The 23,598-nt window shown below is 34.0% G+C and overlaps 2 protein-coding genes across 2 annotated transcripts; both read left to right on the top strand.

Annotated features, from left to right (window-relative positions):
• The first annotated feature begins 109 nt into the window (after window positions 1-109).
• On the top strand, window positions 110-9,299 carry LOC106129509 (androgen-dependent TFPI-regulating protein). Its single transcript, XM_013328101.2, has 5 exons — window positions 110-248; window positions 6,009-6,185; window positions 6,655-6,801; window positions 7,251-7,471; window positions 8,081-9,299. The coding sequence occupies exons 1-5, from the start codon at window positions 120-122 to the stop codon at window positions 8,268-8,270; spliced, it is 864 nt and encodes a 287-aa protein (XP_013183555.2). The 5' UTR covers window positions 110-119; the 3' UTR covers window positions 8,271-9,299.
• Window positions 9,300-11,123: 1,824 nt separating this feature from the next.
• On the top strand, window positions 11,124-14,634 carry LOC106129511 (all trans-polyprenyl-diphosphate synthase PDSS2). Its single transcript, XM_013328102.2, has 2 exons — window positions 11,124-11,424; window positions 13,426-14,634. Exons 1-2 carry the CDS (start codon window positions 11,173-11,175, stop codon window positions 14,389-14,391), a joined length of 1,218 nt encoding a protein of 405 aa, XP_013183556.1. The 5' UTR covers window positions 11,124-11,172; the 3' UTR covers window positions 14,392-14,634.
• Window positions 14,635-23,598: the final 8,964 nt, after the last annotated feature.

The following is a 23,598-nucleotide window of genomic DNA, read 5'->3' as shown; positions in this document are numbered from 1 at the left end:
AGTAAAGATAACGCGGGCGCACAAAATATATATATATAGGGATCATATTCAAATTGTATTAATTTAAATAGCATAGTAAAATGAAACTGTGATCAATATGGAACAGATAAGTAATACCCATGGTTACACTGTATACCGCGTTAGTACGGACAGTGACGGGTAATGATCAACATCCACACACTATATTTCTGTTCTCTGTTCAAAACGTGATTTTTTGTGGCCAGTATCTTTTTTGGAAACAAGAAAAGGTTAGTTAATTATACGAACTATATTGATAAACAAGATAAGTTGTTTGTAAATATTGCTGCAATAAAAAAAAACTCAATATTTTTTTTATCGACACTTGTATGATATTGGGAGATAATATTTAATCAAAATGTTATTGGTAGGTTATTAAAGTCGTTATTTTTTTTATCATTCTCAGGTGAAGAATAACTATGTAACTATGATTCAAGTAAACAATTAGGTACATTGTGACAACGCCACAAGGACATTTGACTGTCCAACCGGAAACTTTGATGTTATTATACATACATACATATAATCACGTCTATATCCCTTGCGGGGTAGACAGTGCTAACAGTCTTGAAAAGACTGATAGGCCACGTTCAGCTGTTTGGCTTAATGATAGAATTGAGATTCAAATAGTGACAGGTTGCTAGCCCATCGCCTAAAAGAAGAATCGCAAGTATATGTTATTATAACTTTAATTTTAGTCCATAAATCTGAATAGTCTATTTTTCATAGACATTTAGGTAGATTTTTATAGTATAATTATTTAGTACTGCGGGCTCACGAGATAGCTGTTCCACCTGGCCTTGATTGATGAATGATCCTGAACTCCTGAACCGTACTATATATAAATTTAAGATAAAATTTAAATTTAAAATTTATTTAGATTTTGGCATTTCTAGAATGCGCGGTAGCATTTATTCACATATATATATAGGTACGGTACAATATTTCACTTTACGACCTCGCGGGTCTAAAGGCGGGGCTGACGTGAACTATACATATTTATTGAATTTCTAACTTTATACTTTATATTTAAACTAGCGACCCGCCCCGGCTTCGCACGGGTGCAAAATTATAAATGTTATTATACATAAAAACCTTCCTCTTGAATCACTCTACCTGTTACAAAAAACCGCATCAAAATCCGTTGCGTAATTTTAAAGATTTTGAACATACAGACAAACAGACGAAAATAGCGACTTTGTTTTATACTATGTAGTGATAAATGAAAATTGTATAAATGGTACCGTGTGGTTCCCGGCACCAGTAGAAAAAAAGAATAGGATCACTCCATCTCTTCCCCATGGATGTCGTAAAAGGCCACTAAGGGATAGGCTTACATACTTGGAATTCTTTTTTTAGGCGATAGGCTAGCAACCTGTCACTATTTGAATCTCAATTCTATCATTAAGCCAAATAGCTGAGCGTGGCCTACCAGTCTTTTCAGGACTGTTGGCTCTGAATACCGCACAAGGGATATAGACGTGACCATATGTCTGTATGTATGTATGTATATATACAAACATTGTTCATCTTTCATAAAAAGCTACAAAGTAAAAAAAAAACAAAACTAAATAAACATTAATATTCTTAACACGAATTCCCAAGTAGGTACATTAGAGGGTCTCATAAACGGAAACGTGAATGTTCCCAGCAACTTATGTTATTTTAAAACAAAGTTTATTTCATATTTTTGAAGGTTGAAATTAGTTTTTTTAATTCCATTTAAAACCGGTTTAATCCCGCTATTTCCATCCTCATGGTGTGCGAGAGTAAGTTTATTTGTTTGTTACCTCTTCACGGTTTACATTTTATTTATTTATTTTATTTATTTATTCAGAAAAACTTATATCTAATTACAGTATTTTTCCATTGCCAAACTGCTGAACAGTTTAACGGCAAATTTTAATTATAACATTTTTTATTTATTTTGCCTATTTCTACCCTTCACCACTAATTAACCTGTATCTTAAATAAATTGTAAGTTAATATCGCTCTTAATATTTACCAGCTAAATACATCTTCAATTTTTCTTACTTTTTATTTTACCTAAATCTATCCTTCACTAAACTGCTAACTCAATAAATATCGTCATATTATAAATACAGAAGCACCTCCGACTGTCCGTCTGTGACGTTATCACGCTGAAACCACTAACACTATTTTACAGATATATAATTCAGACATGGACCAAGCCTTGAGAATGAACATGGGCTATCCCCAATATACATATGTGGACAAAGTCAAGAAAAATCAAAATAAGTCAGACAAGGTCAAGATAAAAAATACAGCTAACGATATAACATCATTGATTAATCAAATTATTCCAGTCCATAAGCCATCTACGTTCCAAACTTTATACGATCCCTTCAGTCGTTCTGACGCGATCGAGAAACAAACATACACACATACTCACAACTTTCGCTTTTATACTATTAGTATAGATTAGGGACACAAAGACAGATAGTGCTTACGGAGTATGTTTTTAATGTGTTTTTTGGAAGCCGCTTTTGCTACTAATTCCGTAGGCAGCTCGTTAGTCCATGTAGGTACCAGCCAGCGCCTGGTGCGTCGGCCATACTTGTTTGTGACCTTGGGGACGAGCAGCTTACCTCCTCTTTTAGCTGCACGGGTTGGGTATGTGTGGACTTTCTTAATTTTATGTAATTCATTGCCGTATTGCTCTGTAAGAATTGCCGTTTTAACCATTGCTTGTACCGGCAGGATATTGCACAATTTAACATACATACATACATAAAATCACGCCTCTTTCCCGGAGGGGTAGGCAGAGACTACCTCTTTCCACTTGCCACGATCTCTGCATACTTCCTTCGCTTCATCCACATTCATAATTTTCATGGTTTATCTACTGAATTAATCTCTGTAATGACACGTATTAAATAATTAAGAATCTGGATAGGGACATAGGGTACCTCTCATCCCGACAAAAATTAGAGTTCCCATGGGATTTGCGAAAAACCTTTTGTAAGTGGCGCTAAATTCGTAGCCCTTTGTAAGTGGCGCTAAATTCGTTGCCCTTTGTAAGTGGCGCTAAATTCGTTGCCCTTTGTAGGTGGCGCTAAATTAGTTGCCCTTTGTAGGTGGCGCTAAATTCGTTGCCCTTTGTAAGTGGCGCTAAAGTCACTTTTCATTGTTGGCGCTTAATTCACGAGGGCGAAGTTTCGGGTAAAAACTATTATTTATATATGTCACAATATTTACAATGACTATGTAAAATATCATTTCTTTGTTCCGACGTGCGATTCACAAGTTATAATTACCTAGAGCCAATTAACTGGGTAATTATATTCAACTCAAAGTCATCTTGTTAACTAGAAGTTGTACATTTATTATAGGTATATTTCTTGGGTAGTTACATTAAGTTCTAGAGTCTGAAAATTAAGGTAGTATATCTATACTAATATTATAAAGCTGAAGAATTTTTTTGTTTGTTTGAACACGCTAATCACAGGAACTACTGGTTCGAATTGAAAAATTATTTTTGTGTTCAATAGACCATTTATCGAGGAAGGCTTTAGGCTATATAACATCACGCTTGAGCTATTAGGAGCGAAGAAATAGTGGAAACTGTGGAAAAAATGGGGTTAATTATTCATCCTTAAGGGCGTCATCTATACTAATATTATAAAGCTGAAGAGTTTGTTTTGTTTGTTTGTTTGTTTGTTTGTTTGTTTAAACGCGCTAATCTCAAAAACTACTGAATCGATTTGAATAATTCTTTCACTGTTAGATAGTCTATTTATCGAGGAAGGCTATAGGCTACATTTTATCCCGGATTTCCTACGGGAAACGTCAACACTGCAGGTGAAAGTTGAATGAGTCGGCCATCTGCGAGCTTTCCACGCGAACGCTGCGCAAACCAACAAAGATATAGTAAAACAATGTACTAAAGATGTGAAGTACTCATATTTTGCCACAAAAAAGTCCGCGAGAGCATATATCTATCTCTTAAGGTTTACTTACAATAACCACTTTTATGTTCATTTTTTAAGATTATTTTTTCATTATAAACATAAGTTATTTGGAAACCAATTTTCTTTAATTCAGTATTAATCCTTATCCAAATAAATATGTTTATTACTTTCGGCTTTTCATGTAGACTAAAATTACCATTTACAGTATATAAATCAGACGAATAGGTTTTGAGATATAGTCGTTATAAGCAATTTGCAGCGAAACATTTAATACGGCGAACCAACGTTCTTTCTAATACGCGTGACCGCCTTAAAGTAAAGTATCAGCCTGTAAGATCCCACTACTGGGCAAAGGCCTCTCATCTCACTATACGGTCTCCGTTCCGTCGCGGGTAATGATGTGGGCCAAGTCGTCGCCAAGTCGCATAACAATTAGCAGCTATAATTGATAAAGCCGAGGAGGATGTTTGCAAAAATAAATATGATGCCCAAAATAACTATTTCACGCGGACGAAGTCGCGGGCACAGCTAGTACATACATAAAATCACCTCTTTCCACTTGCCACGATCTCTGCATATTTCCTTCGCTTCATCCTCATTCATAACTCTCTTCATGCAAGCTCGGCGGTTTCGGGTACTTTTGACCTGACCCTTCAATGATGCCCTAAATATCTGTTCCACGCGGACAAAGTCGCGATCACAGCTAGTTTGAAATACCTAATATTTCCTAATAATAAATATAATATATTTATAATCATCGCGAAGAAATTGAAGCGCTCAGCCAATAGAAGCGAAGAATCCAAATCGCGATTACAAAGATTTCATGGTTTGGAGCATGTTCCCCAGGCATGACACTGTGGCGGTCGAAAAATCTAGATATTGATGTATCGTGACTCCGGTTCTTCAGTCCGGACCGCTGACTGGTGGGTTGGTCGGTGGTACTTAACCCTTCCACGTGTCAATAGGAGTTCACTCCATGTCCGAATACTGGACCTTATCATTTATAATATTAGCTGGGATTAATAAAATATTTTGTGGTACCTATTGAAAATGTCGCATTGTAGGTATATTGTAACCAAATTAATTCGATGCCAAAAGTTAATTTTTTATTTTGTTTTTTTTTTTTTTCATGTTCGTCACGAGCTATATTTTTTCTAACAGACTTGTATGAGTTTAAAAAACAAATTATGCATGCTAATTTTGAAAATATAACAAAAAAAAATAACAATGCTTTCTAACGACATTTAACCCATAGGTTGAACTACATACCTGTTATCTTTTACCGGCAGTTTCGCTCGCGTGAATTTAGCGATGAGAAACTATCGTTGTCCCGTTTCGCGTCATAATAACAAGCGAACTTGCATGAAGAGAGTTATGAATGTGGATGAAGCAAAGGAAGTATGCAGGGATCGTGGCAAGTGGAAAGAGGTAGTCTCTGCCTACCCCTCCGGGAAAGAGGCGTGAGTTTATGTATGTATGTATGTATAACAAGCGAAACAACGATAATTTTTCGCGCGATGAAAACGGCGTCGCGTGCGCATTGCAACGGAGACTAGTTCGTGGTCAAAGTCGCACCTCAGTGTCCTCTCCACAGAGGTGAACATGCAATTTCGTATAACGCCAAGAGCATACGCCTCTTCTCCCGAAAGGTAGGCAGAGACTACATCTTCCCACTTGCTACAATCCAAGCATACTTCCTTCGCTTCGTCCACATTCATGACTCAGTCTACATTCTAAAATTTCAATGTAGGTTTTTCCTTTATAAATTTGCATACATACATACATATGGTCACGTCTATATCCCTTGCGGGGTAAACAGAGCCAACAGTCTTAAAAAGACTGAATGGCCACGCTCAGCTATTTGGCTTAATGATAGAATGGAGATTCGAATAGCGACAGGTTGCTAGCCCATCGCCTAAAAGAGAATACCAAGTTTGTAAGCCTATCCCTTAGTCGCCTTTTACGACATCCATGGGAAAGAGATGGAGTGGTCCTATTCTTTTTTTTATTGGTGCCGGGAACCACACGGCACTAAATTAGTTCGGACAAAATTTTCAGGGTTACACCATGTCCAGCGCTGTTTACCTCCGGACCCTGGGCTACATAGCCACGATCATCCTCCATGTGGGTAACATGCTGCTGATGGGTGCCCCCAAGCCCAAGGAAGCCGCTGATGATGTACGGCTCCAAATCTTTGCCAGTTTACAAGCTAGATATTTAACTGTTTGGACTTTTGTAAGTTTTTTTTTTATATTCTTCTATTGTTTTTATTATGTAAATTCCGTATCAATCAATTAACCATAACAATGTTTTCTCTCGTCCACATTTCTATTCTAAGTTGGGATAATTGTAAAGTTGACTAAAGAAAATGCTGCAGAGCAGTTTGTTACCGCTTCTTCTGCACTGACGCATTGGAAGCGGCAGTAAACTTAGTTTCTCTTTGACGTCAATCAATGTTATGAAACCAATAAATATGACAATTATTGAATGATGTTGAAATGTCCCATTAATTAAAAAAATAACTAAAAAAGCTAACATATCACCATAAAATATACCTACGTGTTTTTTTTTTCATATTTTTTTGCTCAATACTAATCACGGTAACAGGCAAACGTTAAAATTTTTACGTTAAAATGTAGATACTTTAAAAAGGTTTAATACCAATAAAATATAACGTTTAGGTATTATATGATTCATTTTCCAGACACTTCAAGTAATATTCGCCATTTCCGGGCTGATGTGTGATTGTCTTACGCTAAAGAACTCCAAAACCAAAGGCTACAGGTTACCTAAGTACCTCAAAGGGTTCAGAGATACGCTATTTGCAGCTATCATATGGCCATCTGTTCTTGTAAGTTGTTTTAACTCTCGAAGCTAAAAAGAGGTTTGTTGTAAACAATTATAATAATCTGTGTAATCTGTCCCGTATATATTTAAAAAAAAAACTTAAAAATAAACCGCTCTGCGCTCATAAAACGTAACATCCCGTTATTTTCCGTTCCCGCGGGAATTTACAAAATCCTCTCTTAGTGGATACCTACCTCATACATACATATATATAGTCACGTCTATATCCTTTGCGGGTTAGACTATTTGGCTTTAAGATAGAATTGAGATTCAAATAGTGACAGGTTGGTAGCCCATCGCTTAAAAGAAGAATCCCAAGTTTATAAGCATATCCCTTAGTCGCCTTTTACAACATCCATGGGAAAGAGATGGAGTGGTCCTATTCTTTTTTTCTATAGTTGCCGGGAACCACACGGCACTAGTGTTTTAATATTTTTATATTTCTTCTTCTAGGTCGTATCAACAACATTTTGGCCGCTTTTTTACTACGACAGGAGTCTAGTGTTCCCAGAATTCCTGGATAAAGTGGTAACTTCCCAGTCGAACCACGTGATGCACACAATAATAGTACCCCTGGCCGTTTGGGAGGTACTATTTCAACCCAGAACCACTCCGAAATCGCATTTGAGAAATGTCCTCCACATTTTCTTCCATTTTGGTTTATACCTCGCTGTGTGAGTATAGATTAGTATTAACATACATACATACAATAGTTATATCTATATCCCTTGTGGGGTAGACAGAGCCAAAAGTCTTGAAAATGCTGACAGGCTTAATGATATTGAGATTCAAATAGTGACAGGTTGCTGGCCTGTCTATCGCCTGCAAGAAAAATCCCAAGCTATCAGCATTTCCCTTAGTGGTCTTTTACGACTTCCATGGGAAGATGAAGTGGTCTTATTTTAAAGAGCCGGGAACCACACGACATATTCGTTTAATGCAGCTTTTACTACGAATCGCTTCGAAGGTTACGGAGGTCGGATGGGAGATGCTTCATATAAAAATTCGTATATTCCCTTGCGGGGTAGACAGAGCCAACAGTCTTAAAAAGACTGATATGCCACGTTCAGCTGTTTGGTAAGCCAAACAGCTATGATAGAATTGAGATTCTTATAGTGATATGTTGCTAGCCCGTCGCCTAAAACAAGAATCCCAAGTTTATTAGCCTTTCCCTTAGTCGCCTTTTACGACATCCATGGGAAAGAGATGGAGTGGTCCTATTCTTTTTTTATTGGTGCCTGGAACCACACGGACGATTAATTCATATATATCTTCTTTTACAGACTTTTCTACACATTTATCGAGAAAGACTTATGGTTGTACCCGATTTTGGACAAAATATACGGAACAGTATACTTCTACGTTTTCATTGGCGCTGTGTTCGTCAACAGTTTATTGTTTTACTCTTTACAATGGCCTATTACTGAAATTTTTTGGGGGAAAACAAAAAAAACAATGAAAAAGAAAAATTGATAAGAGTTGGATTTTTATAAAGGCAGCTGCGCTTTCTTTACAAAAAGGTTCTGTGTTATACCCGTGTATGTTCGAGATTTTCTCGAAAAGTTATGAAACATTTTTGTAAGGGTCATCATTAGTGAATTACCCGTATCTTCGGGAAGGTTAATAATATTTAAGAATCTGATGGCGATATTCGATGATACACATTGAAATTCTCTAATAACAAATGGAATGGAGAGAAATCTTCGAGATTGTTGTAAATGATAAAACGAAAGAAAACATTTCTTACAAAAAAATAAACAACTTACTATCAGAGAAAAAAAAAATTTACAAACTAAAAAATAAAAAATTCAAACCAGTAATCGAAAGTTATGCTAATAAATAGAAAAGTAATTAATTTAATAAAAACTTAAATCTAAAGCTAAGAAATCTTTTTATAAGTACCCTTCTTAGGAGGGGAAACACTCTTTAGTGGTATATGTCTTATGTATGCAGATGATTCCTTCTCATGAGCTACCTCTTGCTATATATATCTTAAAGTTTGAGATTTTTGTAACAGTCAAGTAATTTTTTATGCCTTACCTTTTTTGTGTATGTAATTTTGCGCAACAGATCTCATTCCCTGTGTAAAGGGATAATGCTGTCAGCCTTCTGGGCACGTTTTTTGCGGGCATTTTCTTATACCTCCGTTCTATTTGTGATGAATTTAAATTTAATTCAACTGGTCTGAAACATTATTTAATAATTATAACAAATGTTATACATATATAGCTGCTGTTTCGTATAAAATGCATTTTTCTTAAAATTTTATATCTGTTTTCAAAATATTATTAACACAGTAAAATTTTCTTAATTATGTATATTGTTTAATCATTGTAATAAAACAATAAGAAAATCAATATAAATTATAAAAACTAATTAAAATAATTATATATCACGAAACAAACTATATTTGTTAAAAAATCAAAATGTTATTTTAAGCAGAGAAATGTTTTTAAAAAAAGTTATTTATTTATTTTAATAAAGAATTACTACAAAATTTCATTATGTATTTTTATTTATAATAATTCTCCCGTTTCTATTTGATTGTTCAATTTAATTTTTCATAAGTATTATTCTCTCTGTAAAATGTTACTGATATAATTTGTTTACCTACATTCATACATACCTACATAAAATCACGCCTTTTTCCCGGAGTGGTAGGCAGAGACTACATCTTTTCCACTTGCCACGATCTCTGCATACTTCCTTCTCTTCATCCCCATACCTACATTCATATAAAAAAAAATCACGTTTAAATTATCTTTTACTTGGAAGACTGCCAACAATCTTGACAATATTGAAAGATTACATTTAATTACATATGGTAGGTTAGCTATGTCTGCCCCGCATGGGACATAGACATGATTATAATTATGTATTGTAAATAAATATACGGGACAAATTACACTGATTGAGTTAGCCTCGATGTAGGTTCGAGACTTGAATAATTCAAATGAAGTTTAATAAATAAAATTTATTACAACAATTATACACGTTTCTTTTTTCTATAACTTTTACATTTTATGAAAACATTTTACAATACCGATGCTTAGGTACTTAATACTTTCTCTCGTGTATATAGGTATATATATACGAGAGAAAGTATTGGATGTCTACCCATTTTACAAATAACATTCAATGCTCATAGTTTGATTCATAAAATTATAATAAAATTTTTTACTTTTCTCATAAACAGGTCCAAATCGGGTCAAAAATGTCGAGCATGTGAATCAAACAAACAAAAAAAATCACTTTCTAAAAAACCAGCAACCAGTTCACAATGGTCCTCTGATCTGGTAATAATTTATAGAAAAAGGAGGCCAATTTAAACTGGTACCTGGTTTACTTTGCTGTGTATAAAAAGCCTTTATTATTATGTGAAAAAGGTTGAAATTAGAAATTAGTTTTGATGTGGTTGTTTCACTTCATGGTCAAGAGCATCAGTGTTGCTAAGTTAAACGTATTTACCATAATTTATGTAGTATCGAAATAATTTGTTCTTATTTTAAAAATTATTTTTTTTTAATATTTAACATAGTATGTAGTGTGTAACAGATTTTTTTGTTCTCTGTTTACCCTATAAGGAATAAAGACGAATGTTAATTCTACTTCAAGTCATCCAGCTAAACGTGGTTTTAGGAAGTAGGTACAATGACTGTTCAGGAATATAATATACACGAAAGGAGAAAAAAAGAGAAATAATGCACTATAATGATCGAAACAAATAATGAAAATATTTTACAATAACATTAAATCTTCTAACAAAAACAATGCCATGACAACCGTTACTATGGAAAGTATATGCATATGTATGCCAACTTGCTTTGCCTGTTAATATTTAAATATAATATTTTAAATAATAAAATATAAATAAAATAGGTTTTCTACTGTGGTCCTCGGGTATAATGACTGTTTACTCTTTAAGTTCTTCTCTGTTAAGTCTTTGAACTTAACTTTGTGGTAGGTTATTAAAACCTACCAAAAATAGAACTTTCAAGTCTTTAAGACTTAAGGAATTCTTTTTTATATTCTCAGTTCAAAAACGGTATTTTATCAATAAGTGATTAAAAACTATGAGATTCATATCATTTGCTTGTTTATGGATATTTTATCCTACCTATGTTCGCTGTTAATGCAATTTCTGTTATTGCAAATTCTGTTGTTTCTGTCTTAATTTATACAATTTACGCAAAAGCAAAAACAAAAACCTAGTCAACAATAATGAATAAACACAACTGTCTTTGACCCTCTTACATGATAATTACGATTATGACATGGCAACATTCTGGCAGACACCCATGGACCATTTCTCGAATGCGAGTAAAAGCGCGCGGACGTAGAGATAGCGTTCGAAGTTCAAAAAGTTTTTTTTAAAATGTCGGTGTCGTACGCGGTTTCCCGCGTTTTGAGGCGCGCGTCCCCGTTCCTTTTTCAAAAAAGATTCGAATCGACGGTGGCCAGTTTGACGAAAGACGAAATTTTAATATTGTTAAGACCTCCTTTCACGAATTGGAGTAATATTATAAGGGATGCGGAAAAGGTGGTTGGATATCCGACCTCTTTTATGAATTTGAGATGTCTTTTGAGCGACGAGTTCGCGAATATGGCACTTTATTTGAGGAAATTGGTAAGTTTTTACAATAAATTATTTTTAATCGAGCCAAAAATGTAAAAAACACAAGAAACTACAACAAAAACGAATATGCAAGAAAGAAAAAGTAAGTTTAATGCCATGATAACATAAAATTATTCCTAACGATGTATAATATTTTTATTAGTTTATCATAAAGATTATATATGTATAAAAAATTATATTAAAAATAATAATAATGAATAAACTAGTTCGATTTAAATTCAAAATTAAATTCAGTTTTATCATGACAGAAATATTTATTTACTTATTAAGTTAGATAGGTACCTTACCAATTTTTTAAAAATATTAGGTACACTGGAACAAATGATGATGTTAAATATTATTTTTAAAATTAAGGTTATTGTTTTCACTAAAAAAAAAAAGAAATTCAGTTAGTTGCAATAACTTCTATCAATTATTTCGATCAAAACATTGTTTTCATAAACTGTTGCACTTGACTTGGTAGAAAGTTTATAACGGGATACTTTCACGCGAGGAAACTGGCCGGCTCCGGCTGTGGTCATTAGCCGTGCCAGACATATAGCATTATACATACATACATACATATAATCACGTCCATATCACTTGCGGTGTAGACAGAGCCAACAGCCTTAAAAAGACTGATAGGCCACGTTTAGCTGTTTCGCTTAATGATAGAATTGAGATGCAAATAGTGACAGGTCTGCAGCCTAAAAGAAGAATCCCAAGTTTATAAGCCAATCCCTTAGTCGCCTCCGACATCCATTGGAAAGAGATAGAGTGGTTTTATTATTTTTTGTGTTGGTACTGGAATCCATACGGCACAGTACAATTAACACTATTTTATTAAATAGTGTTTATTATATCATTATGTGCCGTTTGATTCCCGGCACTTTAAATAGGACCATTACATGTCGTAAACGACGACTAAGGTAAAGCGTATAAAATTACGATACGTCTTTTGCGATGGGCTAGCAACTTTATGATTCTGAATTCCATCATTGAAAAAGCAAACGGCGTAATGATTCATCATCTCTTACTTATGTAAATAATATTTATGTATTGCCAGTGTGATGGGTAACCTCCCATCAGGTACGACGATACGGGGCGGACTTTTTGACAGATAATATTTTGACATAATTTTTTTTAAAATTTCTGTTTGACAAATTTTATGTAACTTATTTCTTTTATGTATGTTTATCTATATTCATATTTATGTATGTCTATGAATAAAACATTTTTGTTTTTTTTGGAAGTACTTTTTTAATTATTTATCTGTTTGCTATTTTCTAAAGGTTGACTGGTAGAGAACGCTATTAGCATTAAATCCACCCATTGTTCCTTTAAGGCTCAATAAAATTGTACATACATACACATACATATGGTCACGTCTATATTCCTTGCGGGGTAGACAGAGCCAACAGGCTTGAAAAGACTGAATGGCCACGTTCAGCTATTTGGCTTAACGATAGAATTGAGATAGGTTGGTAGCCCATCGCCTAAAAATAATCCCAAGTTTGTAAGCCTATCCCTTAGTCGCCTTTTACGACATCCATGGGAAAGAGATGAAGTGGTCCTATTATATTTCTATTGGTACCGGGAACCACACGGTACTGCCTGTAAGTTTTACATGAATAAATAAATTAAGCTACATTATAATTTCATGGGAAAGTTCTATTTTACACACCCATTTGGTACACCTAATAAATTTAATTGTAGGATCATACTCAGAAATGATTTGTTGCAATTTCCACGCTCTAATTATTACAAAAATTACTACTCCTAGTAGATTTTCAAAATGATCACAATGATATGTATGATATGTAGGTATGTGGTGCAGTTTGTAGGTCATGGATTCAAATCTCGCTAAGCTTAGTGTTTTTGTTTCGGATACCATTTTATTGATTATAAATCACCTAATTTATCGTTATAGTCTAAATGTACTGTGCATCCTTAGTCATACCAATATGTGTTTAATCAATCGCCCGTTAAATTTTAATTGTTATTTTTTTTCAGGTTGGCAGCAACCACCTTGTTATGCAGACAGCCAAAAACATCCTCTATGGTGACTCCAAAAACCTTCAACCATGGGGCCTCATCATCCTACTGCTAGCGAAATCCGTGAAAACCAACGCCGCAGCACCACAGATTAAAAAGATAGAAGAACAACAGAGAATACTTGCTGAATTGACAGAAATGATTCGGACAGGACATTTGATACATAAAGGCATAGTAAATGTTCCATTTGCAAAACGATCAAAAGACACTGAATCAGCCATATTTGGCAATAAAATAGCAATACTACTTGGAGACTATCTATTAGTTACTGCAAACGCGATGCTTGCTGGTTTGAGGAACTCAGATGTGTCTTATATAATATCGACTGCGCTCAAAGATTTATCTGAAGGCGAATTTTTCGGCGAAAGAGACGAACAGAACATGCCTCTGCCTGGTAAGCCTAAAAAAACTGTTGACGATTTCAAAATAACGTTTGATACAAATTCTATAACTGTCGAAGAGGTGATCGGGAAACCTAAAACGGAATGGACAGCTCGGACTGTTTTCAACGGAGTAAGTCTTTTAGGAAGAGGTTGTCAAGCGTCTATGGTTCTTAATAAGCAAAGCAGAGAAATGCAGAACCTTGCCTATTATTTCGGCTGCCACGTCGGCTTGGCCTGGCAAGCGGCGACGGAATTGCAACAACTGACGTCAGAAACTAAAGAACAGTTTTGCCTAGCCAGCGCCCCGGTTTTGTTCGCTCTGGAAGGTAACCCAGATCTTTATAAGATCATAGACCAGGCCAAGAATGATGTTAAAGATGTTGATTATGAAGATTTGAAGTTTAATATATTGAAAACTGATGCGGTAGATAGAACTAAGAAATTGTATGAAGATCATGCGAAGAAAGCTACAGCGTATATTGATAGCGTCGGAGATAACGAATCAATTGATATGATCAAGAAGTTGATTAATACATTTTAATTTTATCTACATGGTTATGATAAAAACCGGGTGAAGTTTTAAACTCCAGTCAATTTTTTTAGCAAATTAAAGTAGTAGGTAATATATTTTGCGATCCCGTACCAATTATATGATCGCGTATTATACCACTAATTCTGGAAGTTCGGATTAAAAATTTCTTTTGGATGTCTTTGTGTCAAAAGTTAGTACCTATGAAAATTTTAATATAATTTTGAATTTATTATAAAATATTCACTTGAATATATAAGCATCGCATTAGTACAACTGCGATTTTTAATTTATAATTATTTATTTAATAAAAATACATGTTAAAAATTGGATGTATATTTATTTGAATTATATTATATTTGGAAAATTTGCATGTAATGACTAACAGACGTAAATGCATACTAACTATAAATTAAACTTAATAATTTTGATTGTTATATATCTAAATTATAAAGTCAGGAATTTTAATATTCGTAAGCACGTAAATTTTCATTCAGCATTAAGTATAGAAAAATATTTTATGTATATTAATGATTATTGAATTAAAATGTTAAGTAAAAACATTTTCATTTTAAGAAAGTTGTGTTTTATTTTGTACCGAAAATCAGATGCAGATAAACTTTCAAATAAATTTCGCCGAATGTTTGCCAACAGCTAATATAGATAGGATGAGGATCACTTTATTATACATACATACATACAATCTTACCGTCACGTCTATATCCCTTGCGGAGTAGACAGAGCCAAGAGTCTGTAAAAGCCCGAAGGGCCTTTTTCCCCTGTATGGCTTCATGAAGGAATACTGAGAAATCCCAAGTTGTTGAACATCTCATGGAGAAGTTCTCCGACCTTGTAATCATTATGCACTCTCATTCCCGTGGGAATCTCCTCATCACAGCGTATTCCCAATCGCATTATCATCTGTTGGTATTTAGCGTTATCTCTCCCGGAATCCCGTGACTGACCAGGAGATTTAGATTTAATATCTATACTAATATTATAAAGCTGAAGAGTTTGTTTGTTTGAACGCGTTAATCTCAGGAACTACTGATTCGAATTGAAAATTTCTTTTTGTGTTGAATAGACCATTTATCGAGGAAGGCTTTAGGCTATATAACATCACGCTGCAATTATAAGGAGCGAAGAAATAATGGAAAATGTGAAAAAAAAAACGGGGAAAATTATCATCATCCTTGAGGGCTTCAATGATGCCCAAAACAACTATTCCACGCGGACGAAGTCGCGGGCACAGCTAGTGTACTATAAAAGTAATTTTATTATAGTGCTGCCATCTATCCGAGACTGACATAACTATAAAGTTAATGGTCTTGCCTGAATATACAGCGTGGTACCTAATACTGCAGTGCTCTTTGTGTTTATTTACATTTCTCGCATATAGATGGCGTTATATGTCGAAATTAGTGAACTGTTACTTCCAGTTCAAATAAATTCCTACACCCTTCCAATTTACATACTATTTTACTGCACTTCTGAACATAATATGTATTGTAAAGACAAGAGAAAATTTGCCAGGTTGCCAGCTCGTCGCCTAAAAGAAGAATTCCAAGTTTATATGTATGCCTATACCATAGTCACCTTTTACGAAATCCATGGGAAAGAGATGGAGTGGTCCTATTCTTTTTTGTACTGGTGCCGGGAACCACACGACACATTTTACATCAGTAAAAAAAAACGAAAAGGATAATGACCTCATTGTCTCAGGGAATCCCTAATCATGCGCATCCGAAATTAATTACTGATGAATGAAAACTAGTGTCCGACCGAAGCTTCGGCTTCGGCTTCGGCTTCGGCCACCTTCGGCCAAAAAATCCACCTTCGGCGAAACATTCGGCTTCGGCCCAAAATCCGGCCGAAGCCGAAGGTTTCGCCGAAGGTCCGAGCGACCGTCGAGATTGAACGAACTGTTACGAAAGTCATGAGGCGGCGGGGAGTCACTGTCAAAATATCACATTGCTGATTGCATGCATCAAAACAAGTCCGTACGTGTATTTAAACGAGTGTTTTTGTAAGAAATCAAATCATTATTTTTACCAGTAGGTAAATCACAAACTTTTTTGAAAGCAAAAATATTTTTTCTTAGTTTCTTGTCTGTCTGTCTGTATCACGATTATCTCCGAAAGTACTAAACCGATTTACTTCAAACTTTCACCAATTGCTTTGTTTTAACTCAGAATAACATTTAAAGTTTGTTTCATCGAAATCGGTTCACAAAAAAAAAGTTATCGACATTTGAATGAACTCAAGGCATCAGTATGCCTGCAAATAAGTTACGAAATTAAAAATTCAAAGTCATTTATCATTATACGACGGCATTATACCTATAACATATAAGTGAAAGGCGACTAAGGGATGGGCTTACAAACTTGGGATTCTTTTTTAGACGATGGGCGAGCAACCTATCACTTTTTGAATCTCAATTCTATCATTAAGTCAAATAGCTGAACGTGGCCATTCAGACTTTTCAAGTCTGTTGGCTCTGTCTACCCCGCAAGGGATAAAGACGTGACCATATGTATGTAGTCTACTTTAATTTCGACACCAACGCAACGGCTTCGATGGTCCAGTGGTTAGCCCGTGAGACTGTGAAGTTGGCGGTCCAAGTTCGAATCCCAACAATTACAAGATATTTTTATTATTAAAAATATATTTTTTTTGTATTGTTTGAGTATTTTATGTAAAAAAACTGAAAATCAAAATACTACATATAATAAAACGGTAAAAATATTTTTTCTGTACATTTAATATTTTGACTGAAACAGATAGAGAATTTTTTTTTTACATTTTTTGTCTGTCTGTATCTGACTGTATGATTAAAATTCAACTCGAAATTTACGCGGACGAAGTCGCGGGCAACAGCTAGTTTATCTCTAAACCAACCACCTCTATGATATATCATCAACTTCTATATGAGACAGTCAATATATAAACCTTCAATATTGAGGTTTTGAAATGATTTTAATATTAATTGTAGCTTGTAGACAATATTGAACAAAATTAATTACTGAGTGCTGAGAGAATATAAACCTTCGGCTTCGGCTTCGGCTTCGGCCGAAGGTTGTGGCGATAGCCGATTAATAGGCTTCGGCTTCGGCTTCGGCCAAAAATAGACCTTCGGTCGGACACTAATGAAAACGCACTTTTTAAGACGAAACGTTATTATTTATCTGAATTCAAGCCAATTTATTGGACGGGATTATGCAGTAATCGCCACACCCATATTTCTATAGCTAATACGCGGCTCAGCTCAGTTTTCCTATGGGAATTTCGGGAAATCCAATTCTAGTGCATCCCAAGAAAACATACATACATACATATAGTCACGTCTATATCTCTTGCAGGGTAGACAGAGCCAACAGTCTTGAAAAGACTCATAGGCCACGTTCAGCTATTTGGCTAAATGATATCTATAATTAAGAAAACATAATATATGTTAAATTTCACATTATCTATATATAGCGGTTTGGACTGCTCGGTACATATCCTACTAATACTATAAATGCGAAAGTTTGTGAGTATGTCAGGATGTCAGTATGGATGTTTGTTACTCTTTCACGCAAAAACTACTGAACAGATTACGATGAAATTTGGTATGTAGGTAGCTGCAGACCCAGAATAACATATAGGATTTATCCCGGAGTTCCCGCGGGATTGATAGGGTTTCCATGCCGGAGTAGTAGTATCTAGTAGTCAGAAATATCAGTCAGTCATTGTCTTTTATATAAGTAATTTGGATCACATAACACAGTCCATTGAATTTATATTATTTGCAAATCATCTGTGTAGAAATCACTTAACCAGGTAATTTACCTTATACGGCAGATCCAATTAATAGTATTAATTAAAAAAAAATTTGCCTTAAGCTTAAAGAAAAATAGAGATTTCATGGAACCGTGGTCGGAACCATCTCAACATACTCTTTTCAATTTTGGTCACCACATCGTCCTCCTGTACTTACATAAAGAAAGAAATAAATAAAAAGGCTGAAAGGGCAGTTCTATAAATTCATCATTGGACCTATCCTATTGTATGGCAGAGAGACATGACCCGTGATAGACCGGCACAAGCAATACCTACCCGCGTGTCACTGAAATGACCATGCTGCGCTGAACATTAAGAGTAGTCCATCTCTTTTCCATGGATGTCGTAAAAGGCGACTAAGGGATAAGCTATACTTGGGATTCATCTTTTTAGGCGATGGTCTAGCAAACTATTTAAATCTCAATTCTACTATCATTTAGCCAAACAGCTGAACGTTGCCAAGAGAAACCCGTATTTGGATTTGAAACTATAACGACTTAGTGATGTCCTAATGGACCTATTATAAAGTATTCCTATTTATACTGTCTGTATGTATGTATTAGTTTATCTCAGAAAGTTGTGGACAGATTTAATTCCTGTTCGTAATGTTGGAAGGAGTGTTTTCTGAGGAAGTTGTATATATATAAATGCCAGCCTTGAGAAACCGGGGCGGGACGCTAGTCAAGAATAAATTCAAAAATAATTTTCTGCAGAAGACTAAGATTGTTTTAATATTTAGTTTATGAAATAAAACGAAAATCAAAAAAAGATAAAATTAAAATTATTAAAAAAATACTAATGTAGACGTGCGATACAAATGTACATTCATATATAATACATAAATAAAAACATAAATATAAATTAATAATTATTTTGGTAATCAGTTTAAAAAAAAATATTTTTATTATTTACCCGTGGCTGCCAACGTGCAGATTCACTATGTTCACTTTCTTTCACAATTTCTCCGATTGGCCTGGGTCTTGGATGTTTATCTATATAAGTATTTATTATAAAATATAGTATCGTTGAGTTAGTATCTCGTAACACTAGTCTCGAACTTACTTCGAGGCTAACTCAATCAGTGTAATTTGTCCCGTATATATTTATTTATATTTATTTATTTATTTATAACCAAAATTTGATTAATTAAACAAATGACAAATTTATAAAAGAAAATTTGCTAAGATGGAAGCATCAGTTAATTTGTGGATAAAAATCGTTATAAATCATTTACAAATCTTAGAAGAAATATAAAAAATAAATAAACTTAAAAAAAGTTAACTTAAATATTTGATGCTAGCACAAACTTGAATTCATTTTATTTGCTTCGCGAATGTAATACTACGAAAAATAATTAAAAAAAAAAAAACACAAATATACATACTTTGCGAGAAGGTTAGCTCTGTCTACTCCATAGGTGTGATTATATATATAGTTATATCCATTTTGGAAGGATATAGACACACACTCATTTATTTTTACTACGCTTTTTTCAGTAAAACATGCTCAAAACAATGCCACGTCCAAGACCACTTTTGTTGATAAATATGAGTACCGACCTACACTGTAGTTACAACCATAAAAGATAAGAATAATTTTATACGACAAATGTAAGATTCTAATTTTATTTGAAATAATTTTATCCTTTTTTCTCTAATTTATTTAAAGTTAGCCAGTTTCAAAATAAATAATCATTAAACGCGGTAACATAAAATTTGGAACTCGTGATGTAAGTTTCAAATTTAGAAAAATAATTTCATATTTCGGTCGTTTTCCTTTAATTTGATTAAAACCGGCCAGCATTTATGTTTTAAAAAAAATAGTTTCATGCGAGCTACTGGTACAGATAAATTTGTTATGACCTTAAAGTTTTGACGATGCGCCACATATTATTATTACGTCATAATTAATAAAAATATTAATTACTCGAAAACATTATAACTTGTTCTTATCTCGATTGAATCTGTATCAATACGCTATATTTAGTGAGATGTATAATACAGATTATAAAAGTACTTAAAACTAAAGTTTTGGTAATGTGCAGTTTGTCTTTTTCCGCGATTAATATATATGAAACTAGAACAGGAAGAATCAAATCCGGGTTGGAATTTTGTTTGTAGCATCAGGCCCTGGACTCCTTTATAGAGAGATGTGACTTTAACCGGAATTTTTTCCATACGGATGATGATAACGATGCCAATATGGATATTATTTTCAGCAAAAAACATTTTATTACAATTTTAATACATAGGTACAAATCACGGCTTTATCTCTTACCGGAAAGACAGAGCCAAGAGTCCTGTCGAAAGGTTTACTTCCTCTTACTAGTAAATTTCTTTACTCTGTGGATTGGATTCTTCAAAAAAATAATACTTTAATGTACATACCTCGCAACAATAGTTTAGAGATTTGATAGATATATAAACTAGATATTTAAGAGTTTGAACATTATATCAAAATTTTGTATGCAAGTAAAAAAAGGTAACATGTAATAATTAAGGTTCTTATTTCATAAAATCAAAAAAAAACTTCTCTGATGTCACGGAAACAAATAACATATGTACTAATTATAGTAAACAAGCGACATATTAATCGATTATTATGTAGATCATATCGATAAGTGTCGTTAATAACGATAAAATCTAACATCTTTAAATACCGGAAAATCAAAAGTGCTTTAAATTTTTCTGCCATACTTTGGTACCCCGCAGCTGTTGGGATGCAATCAAGTGTACGAGCGATGGCGATTTTATTTAATTTCGATTTGATTTAAAACAAGGTATAACCCGCGACTTCTCGCGCGTAAAAGAGTCTGTGGTGGTGATGGTGTTTTAGTTACCAAAATGAATTATAGCATTTAACATAAATACGTTCAGGTAGACAAAAAACTAATTTCATCAAAATCCGTCGAGTGGTTTCCGATATTAGCTTGAAAAAATTAATATATTTGACTATTTTATTATCTGAATCGATTTAAGAACAGTCGAACACTAAAACGGTAAAAGGCAAATTAAGCTTTAGGATTAATTTAAGAGTATTTTTTTTTAGTAACGAATTCCTTGGAATGCGAAACGTCGAAAAAAAGTCTAGTAAATATAAAAAGCGGATCTCTGGGTCGAGGCATATCGACTGAAAAATAATGGAATTTATATTTTAGCCGAAGGAAAAAAAATTGCATTTTTATTTTAAAAATACTTTTCTTTTTCAGTTTATTTGGCTCTTTTTTTAATATAATGTATGAAGATAATTGTAAGTACGTAGTTATGTTGTAACTCTCATACCGATTTTTGTTTGGATGAACTTTGGTAGATACCGAGTAAATGTTAGTTAAAAATCTATTAAATATAAGCACTATTTTCCCATAGTGTGGATGTATGATGAAAATTAAAAATAAATTCCGCTATCGCTTATACAATACGCACACGGCCACAGATCGATCGGACGACTAGTCCGCTCCGCTGTAACACCAACCCCTATAAAAGCCATACACTAAGCGACTCGTCAGTCAGACTCGCCCTGTACGTAGTGTTCGAAATTTAAATGAAATTATAAATTGTGAAATAAAAAATTGTGATTTGTGGCCATTACGTCATGTGAGTACTTTTAAAAAATATTGTTTTATTTATTTTTTTTACAAAAATAATTTAATATTTTTGAGACTTTTTGCTTGTATTATAATTAAACATTAAAAGTTATTTGAATAGCTTCTGCTTCATTAAATAACAAGAAATTTAACTTAATTTTTAAAATTTTATTAATATAGATTTTTTAAAATTTAATTTAATGAGTAGTGTTCATATTTAAGGCATGTAGAGTTAAATTAATTTTTTATATTCTTTATTTCCTCTTGCAATAAATCATTCTTAAATTATTATTAAATCTTTAAGTTGAATAGGATATATATATATACACACAAAATAAAATATATAAAATAAATATATAATTCACAAAATGAATATATATAATATACACAAAATAAAATATATATTAAAAAACCGTAATAGTTATAAAAAATAAAATAAAATTATCTTGAACTTAAAGTAATTTCTATCACATTTAGTATTTAGATTTACTGCAACGGAACAAATTTTAGGTATTATAAAACTGAAATCACAACTAATTATGCGCAAAAAGATAAACATAATAGTTTTTGAAGAGAAAGAACATTGATAGCTCATTTTATACGATACTAGAGGCCGCCCGCGACATCGTCCGCGTGGAATCAATCCCGCGGGAACTCCGGGATAAAAAGTAGCCTATATGTTATTCTGGGTCTTCATCAACCTTCATACCAAATTTCATCGTAATCGGTTTTAGTAGTTTTTGCGTGATAGAGAAACAAACATTCATACTGACATCCTGACATACTCACAAAGTTTCGCATTTATAATATTAATAGGACTAGAGTACGTCCGCGGCTTCGCACAGTCAGTCACTTTAACGCCAGGAGGAGAAAGAGTGGAGTTTAAGACGTCCTCGTAAGAGGTTCCCGGTGCCGTGTGGTTCCCGGCACCAATAGAAAAAAGAATTGGACTACTCCATCTCTTCCCCACGGATGTCGTAAAAGGCGACTAAGGGATTGGTTTATAAACTTGGGATTCTTCTTTTACACAAACTGACAATTCTATTGTCCTAAGGGCATGATCATCTCTTTTGACGTCGGGTAAGCAGACCCCATTGAAACACAGAACAAACAACGACGTCACCGCAAATAGAATCGACTTTCTCAACAAAATCACACAGAGCAAAGACAGATAGTGATGTATCGGAGGCAATATGTCAATTATCGGTGTACCTTCAATAGAATTGTCAAGAAATAATAATTAGAAAATAATATATACATACATATATCCTTTGCGGGGTGGACACAGTCAACGGTCTTGAAAATACCGAAGGGCCACGTTCAACTGTATGGCTTTATAATGAAAATGAGATTCAAATAGTGGCAGGTTGCTAGCCCATCGCCTACAAAAAGAATCTCAAGTTTATTAGCCATTCCTTTAGTCGCCTTTTACGATACCCGCGGGTAAGCGATAAATAAATACATTGCACACATGTACTTAGTATTTACCAGCAGCTCCTCTTTCCGTGCAGATTGTAAAGGCAATCAAGGGAAAGGCATATAAACTTGGGATTCTTCTCAAAGACGATGGGCTAGCAACCTGTCACTATTTGAATCTCAATTCTATCATTAAGCTATACAGTGTGGTCCCAGCACCAATAATAAAAAAGAATAGGATCACTCCATATCGTTCCCATGGACGTTGTAAAAGGCAACTAAGGGATAGGCTTTTAAACTTGGGATTCTTTTTTTAAGCGATGGGCTAACAACCTGTCACTATTTGAATCTAAATTCTATCATTAAGCCAAATAGTTGAACGTGGCCATTCAGTCTTTTCA

The sequence above is a fragment of the Amyelois transitella genome, chromosome 29 (genome assembly GCF_032362555.1).
Source record: "Amyelois transitella isolate CPQ chromosome 29, ilAmyTran1.1, whole genome shotgun sequence".
In the NCBI taxonomy this organism is placed as follows: Eukaryota; Metazoa; Arthropoda; class Insecta; order Lepidoptera; family Pyralidae; genus Amyelois; species Amyelois transitella.
This window is presented reverse-complemented; position numbering and strand designations above follow the sequence as displayed.